At 44.1% G+C, this 12,460-nt stretch overlaps 1 protein-coding gene across 1 annotated transcript; it reads right to left on the bottom strand.

The window, feature by feature from the left end:
* Positions 1-277: 277 nt before the first annotated feature.
* Positions 278-8,165, bottom strand: LOC142581823 (cholinesterase-like). Its single transcript, XM_075691271.1, has 3 exons — positions 8,066-8,165; positions 2,872-4,371; positions 278-940 (listed from the first exon to the last, which is right to left on the bottom strand). Exons 1-3 carry the CDS (start codon positions 8,080-8,082, stop codon positions 802-804), a joined length of 1,656 nt encoding a protein of 551 aa, XP_075547386.1. The 5' UTR covers positions 8,083-8,165; the 3' UTR covers positions 278-801.
* Between the last annotated feature and the right edge of the window lie 4,295 nt (positions 8,166-12,460).

The raw sequence follows: 12,460 nt of genomic DNA, 5'->3' as shown, positions 1-12,460 counted from the left end.
ACTTTACGTTGGGGATCCCAACGGGATGTTCTGCATGATGGACGTATTATAAACTACGCATTTAGGGCGGGGTTCAAATTATAGACCTTATGAAAAAAAAACGCACAATCGTGCGCATTTATGACGGGATGAGAATTCAGGTAGGCTAAGGGTAAGTTTCGTAGGCGTAACACTGGCGTAACGAGAATAATGAGACAATATAAAACGCGAAAAACGTTTTTGAACACTTTCAATGAGTTGTATGTAAGTAGCTTTATAAGGATCCCAAGTGGCCGAAACGTACTCAAGTATAGAGCGAACAACTGTTTTGTTGAGGGCTAGCTTATGTTCACTCAGTACGGCTTTAAAAATTCGACGTAATTACCCCAGTGCACCTTTGGCATTGTTCGTACAGAACTCGTTAACTACGTTATTTGCTAGTTGATTGTGGCATCACGGGAAGCGATCTGCGTTTGCGTCGAGACCAGCCTTGGAGCCTGCGTGAACGCGGAATCAACGTGCTGAAGTCTCTCTGGTTTCAGACAACGCAGAATTCAAAGCACTGTAGAAACCTCTAACTGTTAAGTGCACCTACTAAAATTACAAATCGTCCTTGTAGCAGTAAAGCTACTCACTCGACAGTCATGGTCCCTCGAGAAGTAATTCTAAGTGCACCAAAACCAGTAAGTTTATAACTTCTCTCTCTAAATGTTATTCGCAGCTAGTACCCCGAGAGCTGTTACGTTTATTTTTACAATTCTTCTTGTTCATTAACGTGAGTTTGGCTTCTAAGCTAAGTAAAAAAAAATAAACAATCAGGTGTTAGAAGTTTCGCCACAGGGCGCATGCGTCTCCTTCCATGTAGTCCACCAGGCTGTAGTTCCCTGGTTGTAGCCACATAAACTTCGGCTCTTCGGCTGAGTACGCCGGCCACTCGAGCCCATCAGGTGCGGCAGGTTTCCTGCACAGTAATTAAACGACTGGGTGAGACACTGAGCTATTTGTGTATGAACTACTATCAATCAGTGAGCCGAGAGAAACTGGATATTACATGGACACTACAAGGCAAGGTCTAAATAGTTAATCTAATAAACCTAATGCAGAAGATTATAACTAAAAAGCTGGAACACACCCCACGTTTTCAATAAATATTGTCAGCCGTAAACTGGCCCGCATAAAAAGCAAATAACAGAAGCAAGCAATGCTTACGTCAATCATTCTTCGCAGTTAGTGACAAATACCAACTGGGCACATACAACGCCAATAGCATTTCACTGATGCCACGCTAATTTCTTTTGTTGCGTCGCCATCAGCTTATAGCACCGTTCCGCCTTCAGCTTTGGTAACATCCGACTAATTATTTCCTTACTTATCTATGCTTTTGCACCGCCAAAAACTATTCTGCGCGGGGAATCGTGTGCATCAGGCGATAAATAAATCCCAGGCCGAATTCTGAAACAATGCTATGTCTCAGCATAGGGATCAAATCGTGACCTGTATGCCCTAACCGAACCAATTTGTACTTGTTTTATTGAGAAGACAGCGCAGGATACATGACATATTAAATGCATACGATTGCAATAGTAATGTATTATTATTCAATATGGAGGTAACTGTGAACAAGTTTATAAGCGTTTTGTTACGAACTAATTATTTCCGACAAAATAGATTTCCCGCAAAATAGATGTATATCCGACAAGACGTGCAGAATTGAAACATATATGGTCGAGCACCGTAAGTGGCGGAAATGTTTGACGTACCATTGGTATTACTTTGAACGTCAGTCTGTGTTCGTTAATCTGCATGCCAAGATAAACTGAGATTTTGGTTGCGGTTTCGGTTTCATGCATCAAATGCTTCTTCACATAAATAATTATAATAGATGACGCAATCGTTGCAAAGTACTAAGCAGGCATCGCATAAAAGTTTTGTCAATGCTTTTACTAAAACAGCCTTGCTAATTACATCTTCCACTTTATCGAGAAATGATAAACCCACCAACGAACACTCTGATAAAAGCAATGTCTGTCAATAAACTTGCAAATAACGACCCACATACTTAGCACACTCACGAATTCATGGATAGCGATGAGCAAAGTTAGAGTGAGCACGCTAGCGCATGACCATGCTCCGTGAAGCGCCAATGCATCCAGCGTGGCCGCGCGTCGAAGCAAGCCCGCGCAGGAGCAGTGCAGGCCTCGCGTCGTTTGCTGCAGTTTTGTGACTCGCCAAGCATGTGTTGCGTTGAAAATAATTCCGCTTTCAGTAACCTATCGCCAGCCTTATGTTTGTGTACAGCTTGTAAAAGAGGCGTTAATAAATCTTCTGTTACTGAAACACACTTTGATCCTATCGGTACCTCCGGCTGTTCACGAAAGGAACCAAATACTTTCCCCTCATGAGAGAACAGTTTGCTTGAGGGAAAGCAGTTCATTTGAGTCTGCATGAGGCACCTTCTCGCCGTATGCATCCACTGCTCGCCGTTTTTATTTGACTAGCCAACGAAAGGGTGGCTTCGCAGCTACGACTCGGATCGTGCAGCTCTACTACCAACGAAATTTGATTCCACGCGCGTATTTTTGGCGCGCCTAACAGTGTAGCAGACGACACGAAGCCACGCTTGCAGGCTTTACTGCACCAGCGCAGGTTCGATTCGATGTATGGTCGCGCTAGGTGCACTAAAGCACCCTGGAGCGCGGGCGCTTGCTCGAGTGTTCACTCTTCGTCGACCTTTGGTCTATTTATCGTCACCCTTGGTTTATCTATCGTTGCACATCTCGTGTGCACCTAAATCTGGCCATTCACTTGAGTATCGGCTGCATATATTGACGTAAATCAGAATGTTACACCCACCACCGCATCACCGTGACTCAAGTTGCAATGTTCACTTACCCATCTCGAGCAAATGACACCAAAACCTCCATGGCATATGCGCTGACTTGCTGGTCCTCATCAGTATAATTAACACTGTTCAGAAAGGGGATTCCAAAAAAGTATGGTATTTCTTCCATATGCGCAACGTAAACCCATTCCGGATCAGCCGACTTTTGAGACCGATGGCCAAACACCATGCCGTACACGGTACCTCCGTGGTCCGAGTGGTCTTCACTAAAGAGCTTCGTTGGGCAGTAAAAATTGTGCATGGCGATGAAATCGGCCGTTGTTTGCCTCAGGCCCGCCTTGCTTGAAGAATTGCTGTTCTCCAAGTAGGATAATCCTAAAGGAACGATTTTTTTCTTGAGCCATCTCTGAAAGGTGCTATCCAAGGCAGTAAGGAAAGCGGAATATTCGTAGTCACTCAAGTCATCTTGAAGTAGTTGTTTATCAGACTGCATAAGGAAGAAAAACCCCCCTTCGTTTGCTACAACTGAAACAACTACATCCACATCTGTATAGAGGCCTTTATCAGACGCAATTGATGGCAGGTACGGGATAAACTCGGTGTTGAATGTGGGGAAAAATGCTAACGTACATGGAGTGGTGGCATTTTCTGTAGCATCGACAATTTCCTGCGCCGGCTTGCTTCGGAGACACTGCAAAACCTTTTCTGGGTGGGTTGTCAGATCTTGGAAGACATTCGCGCATCCCAGTAATGCAGCAACGGCGTTCCCTCTGCTTATGCTTTCGAAAACCGAGTCGACATTGGAGTTACTGGTTTCCGTCCCACTCATTGAAAACATGCGATGGAAAAGGCCCGCACTAAATGGTGACATGAGATGAAGGTGAATGTCCATGGCTCCAGAACTCTCTCCGACGGCAGTGACGAGATCTGGATCTCCTCCGAACGATTTAATGTTTCGCTGAACCCATTGCATAACCATACGTTGGTCCCAAAGCGCCACATTTCCTGGCGCTCCTTCGGTGTTTGCATCGAGAAAACCAAACATGCCTGATCTGAAATTGCAAGAGACGACGACGACATCTTTTAGTGCCGCTAATGCAGCCCCATCATATCTTCTCTCGTAAGCAGAGCCAATCTTGAAGGTCCCGCCAAAAAACCACACCAAGACAGGAACCTTTATCTCTTTTGTCGCTTCTGGTGTCCACACGTTCAAGTAGAGGCAGTCTTCTGAGAGAGGCGTTGGTATGTAAAAAATCTGGGGGACACGCGGCTGCATGCATGAGTCTTTAATGCTGGTCGCATTGTAGATCCCTTGCCATGGGGCCACCGGCTTTGGTTTGCGGAAACGTAGATCTCCGGTCGGTGGCACAGCGTATGGAATTCCGAGGAATACCTCAATGTCTTTTCCCAGGACTGTTTTCGAGATGCCACGCACCTTTCCTTCTGTAGTCGAGACAACCACGCCCCCCAGCGGCAACACCCACGAAAGTAAAACAGCGGCGAAGAATGAATCCTTCCACGTGCCTGAACTTCTCTTTCTTGAACGTGGGCTGCATGAAAAGAAATTATCCAGATTAATTACCTGCAGAGCAGCCACAGAAAAATTGTTTTCTGAAATGTACAGATGCCGCCCTCTCTACCACCTCACTCAATAAAGTGCCACACAGGTATTGTGCATCTTTCCTTCTGGCTGACGGTTATTTGAATTGGTTTTGCACTGCTGAATTCTTTGATATATTACTGTATTTACCTAACAGTAAGGAGGACTTCCCAATATATATTCATAATCACTGCTATGCTCCGCTTTTACATGATGTCATCGTTCTCGGTTAGTTCTGTTCCGTGCTTTCCCTATTGTTTGCCAATCCTAAACTCCACTTCACAGCTTGGTGACAGCCCTTGGTAATATCTTCGCATACATATTATAGGTATTGTTACCTGTCGAATACGAAATCAACAGCCAGTAAATACTACTTAATGTGCATATTATTTTTTTCCAATACACAAAATTAGGGTTTATGCATTTTATGTGAAAGCAAACACCGTCTCTTTTAATCGTTATATATTTAAATATGCATTGCTTAAACATTCTTCTTTTAAAGACAGCACGGCTCTCATTGTATGAAATGCAATAAAATTAGAGGACCAACATCATTTTGGAATATGAACAAGAGTATAACATGAACCAACTTAGTTTGGAATATTTGTAAAAGTGACACCGTTATTATAGTGCACAATTTCTCCTCTAGCCGAAACGAGCAAGCGCAGGCGATTTCATAATTATTTCAGTGCACAAAGCTTGGCATAGGCCCTATTCGTTTAGAGTATTTATCAAGCCAAAGACACCATAATATACTTCCATCAAGAGCTCCACGTGAAAGGTCTCGACGTTGTGGTTTTCTTACAACGTGTATCAGTATTTTCGCTTTCACCAACCCTATGTGCTAGCTTTCAAATGGGTCTTAAAGGTGTTCTTGCTAGCCCAATGCTCATACTTGCTAGCCCAGAGATTCTGCTCCGCACCACAAGAAACATCTGTTCAAATTTAGATTCTGGAGTCTACACGTGCCTAGTGACACATTAAATGGTAACGTTAAGGATAATCGCACCCAATATATAGTAAATGCGTATTAGAATTGGAAGGGTTGTGTACGTACACCATGTGGGCGTGCCACAAGGGGACACGCTTACTTAAATTTAGTCCTCCCACGATTACTCAAGCCCCAGAAATTTCTGACGATAGGCGCAAATTCCCCACAGTAACCACGTATAATTAAGGTTTCTTTCATTCGTCTGCGAAAACCCGAATATTTATTTCTCATCGTTCATTTTAATTGGGTGCTTTGCCTGCTTTCAATTAGGTCTTAATTTCGTTCTCTTTGCGTATCCTTCCGTATTATCCTAAAATTTTATTCTGACAACTTACGTTTTTTTTTTCTGCTCATCGCAAGGTAAACAAGCCCTCGCTAATTCGAGGCATTCGAAGTATACTAGATTGTCGTTGTGCGCAAGATCCATGGCTGTCTTTCTTTCCCTCTATCCCCTCTCGTCATCTGTCATTCTTATCCTACGTACAGGCAATATTTTACTTAGGTACAGCACCCTTATTATACGCCCATCATGGCGATTGTACTTGTAGACGTCACAGTATGGGCTTGTATTGCTCTATTCTCCCCACAACGCTCATGTCCGACATCGCTTCTGCAGCTGGAGGCAAAATAAAGTTGCTTTCCAACCGTTGACCTGCGTACCTACACATGTCCAAAAAGTTTTACGCTATAAACAGAGTCGCCTATGTGCCGGCGGATATGATTCATGAATGCAGTAAAATATTTGCCGCAAATTCATATGGGGAGTGAAATAGAGAGAAAGAAATCAATTACAGGCACTTTGCAGGGCTGCAGTGTGACGAATTATGGACGCATGGTAACTTAATTTGACCCCCTTGGTGGTCAAATTGACCCGGAGCACTCCATAACGGCGGCCATCGACAGGCACTGTGTTGCTCAGGGAAGGGAAACGCCATCAATCAGTAATATCGAAGTACTCCGTGTCCCGCTCACCCTACGGATGGAATTACTATGTCTTTATATAGTTGTCGAGTAGCTGCCCTACTTGATCTTGCTACACCCCTCGCAGTGGCTTAGAGGCTATGGCGTTGTGCTGCTGAGCACAATGTCGAGGCTTCAATTCCCTGCAGTGGTGGCCACAATTCAACGGGGGCGAAATGCAAAAACACTGGTGTACTGTGCTTTGTGCGCCCATTCGACAACCGCAGCTGAACAAAATTATACAGGAACAGCCAACTATGGCGTGCCTCATAATCTGATCGTGGTTTCGGCACCCAAATTACCAGTACAATTTCTTTTATCTAGCAACAAGGAAGTCTTTTATGCAGCTGCCAGAGTATCTGACTGAAAAAAAAAATTCGGCGAACATAATTAAGACTGCTTACGCCTGGGAATGCGACAGCATTGCAGTCGCTTTAGTTAAGTGTTCTCGCTTAGGTATTTATCCGCATGTCGTTGTGCACGTTGTAAACTTGCACGGCATTCCTTTTCAGGCATGATAGCGCTAGTACATCTCATTTTATACGCTCATGATTTGGCATCGAGAATGTTGTTGTTATTGTTGTTTCCTGTCACGTATGTGGCTCCTACACACCATGCAGAATTGGCCAAGAAATGTATACGCGGAGCGCAGTGGTGCCACATCGTATTTAACAATCATTAGCGCGTGATAGAAGACGATGACGACAGTGACTCGAACACCATCAGAAGTGTTGCGTGACGACTCTGAAAAATTTGTCGTCAATCCGAAAATTTCTGGACGTGTTTATGTTTGCGCCGTCCGCCATTTTCGTTACCATGTTTTGGTCACGCCGCCACCGTATGTTATCGAAATGGGGCATGTAATACTTTAGCATTTAAAACAAACCATTCGTGCGTGAGCCTCGCCTAGTTCAAAGGCATTTGCAAACGCTGTAGCGTTTTCAGTGGTGAATACAGCTCCTTACGCGTGTACAATTTTCATTTCTCTTTTGAAAAAATAAAAATTGAACTGAATTAAACATTACGAGCAATAAAAACAGCGCTAAACGACGGGACAAGTGAATGGACACAGACAACAGCGCTGACTAACAACCAAAGTGTCTTTATTCTTTCAGTCAGCATATATATGCTCCGCCGCTATCTGAAACCACAGAATCTACAGAATTGGGCATGCGCAGGGGGAATTGCAATTAATGCGATAGGAAGGCAATCTCCTTCGGAAGGAGAGAAATGGACGGAAGGCTTACACATGCTTCGCCACTAACGTGAATGTGGAAAGCTTCGGATATAAGGCGTGCGTGGTCATCACGATATTTTGACAGGTAGGTTAGGTAGGTTAGGTAGGTAATCTGTGGTTTCAGATAGCGGTTAAGCATATAATATGTTGACTGAAAGAATAAAGACACTTTGGTTGTTAGTCAGCGCTGTTGTCTGTGTCCCTCCACTCGTCCTGTCGTTTAGCGCTGTTTTTATTGCTCGTAATCATGAACTAACCAGCCCAAATGCGTACTCTTTTGAATTAAACATACGGCGTTCGATAGCGGCAGATAAGTACCATCAGAAATTGTTCAAAAAGCTTTGTTAAGTCGCTTGCGTTGCATAACGCTAAAAAATACAGTGCGAGTACGACAACTGTTTTAAACACACTTGTCGCTATTGAATGTATCAAGAAGCGCGGTAACGTTTCACTCACCCTACAAAGCAGTGCATGGCTGAGAAGCGTATGGTTCAGCCGTGAACATGTGACGCTTTAAATGTCTAAATGTGCTTGAAACCGGACCACTTTCCTCTTTCTGAACTCTAGATTCACACTGCCGAACAACTAAAGGCATCCGCACTAAACAAAACATAGAACGTGTGCCCGTACGACTTTTCCAGGGTCGCTAAAAACAGCTGCCGCCGCATGATCAAGCTTCAGAGGACTTACAAAATGGAATAAGGCCTGTTGTCAATTGCTGTTTTTAGCTTGTGTTTTAATCAAAATGTCTTTCTTTCTTTTTTCGCTCTCTCGCTTTCGTGGTCGGAGGCGGCGGGTTTTTGGTCCAACTTTCCCCGCAGATGCGAAAGGCACGTGCCCTCACACAACCGAGTTCCGTGTCACGTCTGTCTCCGAACGACAGCAGTAAATATGTCATATTACAAAAAAATAACATTTCATGTGAGCCTCACAATCTTATGAGTTATAGATATGTTATTTGCAATGGTAAAATAAATATTTCATCAACTTTCAATAAGCATACAGGGCTATTGCGGAGGTTGTGAAAGTGGGCAATGGGTGACAATTCTGAAGGCACTCCTCGGCTTCGTTGTAGACATGCCTTTGTAACATCGTATTTTAAGGGTAACGGATTTGCCAGTGTAAGCGCACAGCCGAGCCTGCCGGAGCCTGCTGTCGCGCCCCAGCTTAGGGTCGTGTGAAGGTTAGGTGGTGCTGTGGCGCACTCCGGTATGACAGTCCTTCCCCCTCTTCGGCCTCCCTCTCCACCTGTGGGGGCGAGTAGAAGGCTCCTGCACAACTACACGTGTACTCCATAAGAGGAAGCGTTAGCTCGGGTGCTCCTATCTAAATACATGTAAAAGGAGAACTCGTTTTTCTCGGTAACCATTGCACGAAATTTGGCGTAGTTTGTTGCATTTAAAGCAAGAACGTAAAATCTAGTGGCTGTTCGTTTCGAATCTTTTATTTAGGTGGTCAATTTTTTATTAAAAATTGGCAAAAATTCACAATTTTCCGGAAACGGAATTATCAAGTTTACCGCTCTGTAACTCATCAATCAAAAGTGACATCACAATTCTGTGAATCGCATCTAATAGTACATCCAAAGCGGACAAAATTGATATGTTACACATGAATCTCAAAAGCTTTAGTAATATGAAAATTACGCTTTTGCAGAGCCCTTGTGAATAACGTAACAAGTTCACGTAATATACAAAATAACATATCAAATTTGTCCACTCAATGATCTACAGATATCGCGGTCTACAGAACCGCGATATCTTTTTTTTTTTTTTGAGGCAAAGCTAATAATTTGTAAACTTCGTGATTATATCTTCTTTTCAAACTTCCGAATTTTTGAAAATTCTTGTAACAAAATTCAGACTCTAAATCGGAATTCCGCTTCCTACAGTCACTAGAATTTAACCTTCGCTTTCAAATGCAACAAATTTCATTAAAATTGGTCCTGCGGTTATCTCAGAAAAGAGTTTTTGCGTTTTACATGTATTTGAATAGGCCGCGTCGGAGTTGGGCCTGAGCTAAAGCTCTACTCTGTAGGTTGTTACGCAACGAAACAACAAACGCCATTAAAATGTTCTCACTGCAACAAATATAGGCTGTATTAATGAACACCTTCAATTTATTTATTTTTTTCAAATTGCCTGTGGCAGGTAACACAATTCTAGTCCATAAGGCCATCTACTCGAAGTCTACAGCGCTTGTCTTCGTCGTTCTTTCTGTCTCCTTGGCTATGTATGCGCTGTAAGTCATCTTCGCAAAGAAGTACCAACCAGCGCGTACTCAAACCATGCTACTTGAAGAGACGTACATTACTTGCAAAAACATCGATATCAGCACGCGGCTAAATAACAAAATTTCATTAATTAGGTCCGTAACAAAGAACTTGTGGCACATATTGCAATTTAGAAATTCTAGCGGGTGAAGCTGCAAGGCATGTCCACTTGAAAAGAATTGTGTGGATGACGCCATTTATGAGATATGCACCGTCCAACTTGAGGTAGAAACGCTCTTTCGTTCCACATACATTCTTAACAAAACGTCGTTTTATGCATTGAAGCACAAAAGTAACCGGAACGCCAATTCATTTCTACGCAAAGTTCGGGAATTAATATTTCCAAACTGATGCAATCCTGAGAATTCGTTCCAAGTGGATCCGCCTTGGCGAACTCCCAGGCTAGAATGTGTAAGTTGCAATAGGTGTTATATTATAGTTATCTAAAACTAAATTATTTACTACTAATAATGACTTCTATCCACCTTGCATGTTTCCGGAGAACTATTAGGTCAAACTCTCGCCTTTGCTTCGAGTTCATGAATTCGACTTCACCCTGCCATCTGCTAGCCGCCTGGTTAGCTCAGATGGTAGAGCGGCTGCCCCGGAAAGGCAGTGGAGTCCCGGCTTGGAGTCCCGCACCAGGACAAATTTTTCTTCAACTGCAAGGTTTTCTTTCGAGGAATCCGTATGGGTTACCTATGTATCAATTAGCTACGACTGGGTGGATGTCTCATTTCCCGTTTATTGTTAAAGTAGGGAACTTTTGTCAATTAGTCGATCATGCAATAATTTTTTTTCTTGCGCAAGTTATGTCCGCCCTTTCGGATAGACCAGCTCATGCACTAGAATTGTGCGATCTACCCTACACTGGGGGTGGACGAAAGGGAATAGAAAGAGGAAAAAAGGAGAGAGTAAGCACTGAGTGCGAGTGGGAGGGAAACTATGCACAGGGACACTATAAACGGTCTCTTAAGCCGGTGCACTTCAAGTATTGCACTAGAGCACGAATCTCCTTTCGGGCCAGTGACTGGTGTGGCCACGGTCCGAGTATCTTTGACTCGGTGAACGGTCTCGAGCCCAGTCGGTGTAAAGTTGCCCGCAGAGAGAGGCGTTGGACATCGTAGCGAGTGCAGGTACTCAATAGGTGCTCGATGGTTTCCTCGCACCCACAGGAGTCGCACATCGGGCTCTCGGCCATTCCCAAACGATAGGACTATGCGTTCGTGAACGCCGCTCCCAGCCCCAAGCGGCACAGCAAGGTTGTTTCGCCGCGGGAAAGGCTAAATGGCAGTTGTGGCAGTAGCACGGGGCCCAGTTTACGTCATCGGCAATCAAAGGCACTTGAACTCCAGAGATCTTGTGACTTCTTGCGTGCAAGTAGGCGAAGTTCCCTGGCAACGTCCGACCTCGCTAAAGGTGTTAGAGGCATCTGTCTGTCTTCGTGGGCAGACCGGGCAGCCTTGTCAGCAAGGTTGTTGAATAGCTCTTATGAATGTGGAGTAATTTATTCTTATTCTTTTATTAGGTAGTGACGTGTACAAGGGCCGCCGCGATGGCAGATGGTAATTCCACAATATCTACAACTTCACTGTGAACTACCTAATTAAGAAAAGTAGATTAAACTAGGCGTAACATCAGAGTCGTCTTAGTGGCCAATTTCAGTATGATTTGTTTCGGGAAAGTTTCGATAAAACGAGTTACAGCAGTTTTCTGTAACCATACTCCGTCGGTAGATGGCCATATATTGACAGCAGACGGGAATTCTCTAAAGTTTACAGCTTCACCATGAACTAACTAATCATGACAAATAAATGACAATGGGCATAATGTTAGAGTCATCTTAGCGGCCACATTCAGTATATTTTCTTCCAAGCTACCGGAATCATATTTAGAGCTAAAAAGCATTCGCCAGAAACTGGAGACGAAAATTTTTTCATGTCGACGCGACGCGTACACGGAAAGAGATCGACCGCTGCTGGAGGGTAGCTATATGTAGCTTCGCAGTAATATTTTGCTGTGGTTGAACAGGGTTAAATCAAGTTTGTCGAGCGATAGCACAGTTTTTCTTGCTGTGCGAAAGGACACAGACGCTGCTCCGTGCCGTCACCAATTGCGGCATTTATAATGGCATCACAACACGCAGACACAGCTCGGCGCGGCAGCAGCAGTGAGCGAATTGACCTTAATGCTGTGTCTTGCTTCAACGCGAACTAAGCATCGAAAGCACAGCTCATACGAAGCTGCCAGCACTCGGCTCACTTTGTACACATCGCAGATCGCTTTCAAGAAATGAGACCCACGCTGCGTACGCATGCAGCAGCCGCCGCTAGTGGCAGGCTAAGTGCACGTTCGACCTTGGCTGAGCTTGACGATCAAGTTTACGGAACAAGGCGAGGCGTATTCTGGGTTTGTCTCTAGAGTAGTGGAGCTCTCGCTCTCAAAGCAATAATGTTCAACTTAACGCCACTGAGAGTCCAGTTACAGAAAACGGCTGTAACTCGTTTTATCGAAACTTTCCCGAAACAAATCATGCTGAAATTGGCCACTAAGACGACTCTAATGTTATGCCTAGTTTA

Source organism: Dermacentor variabilis, chromosome 5 (genome assembly GCF_050947875.1).
Source record: "Dermacentor variabilis isolate Ectoservices chromosome 5, ASM5094787v1, whole genome shotgun sequence".
NCBI lineage: Eukaryota > Metazoa > Arthropoda > Arachnida > Ixodida > Ixodidae > Dermacentor > Dermacentor variabilis.
The sequence above is the reverse complement of the archived record's forward strand: the minus strand, read 5'-3'. Positions and strand labels throughout refer to the sequence as shown.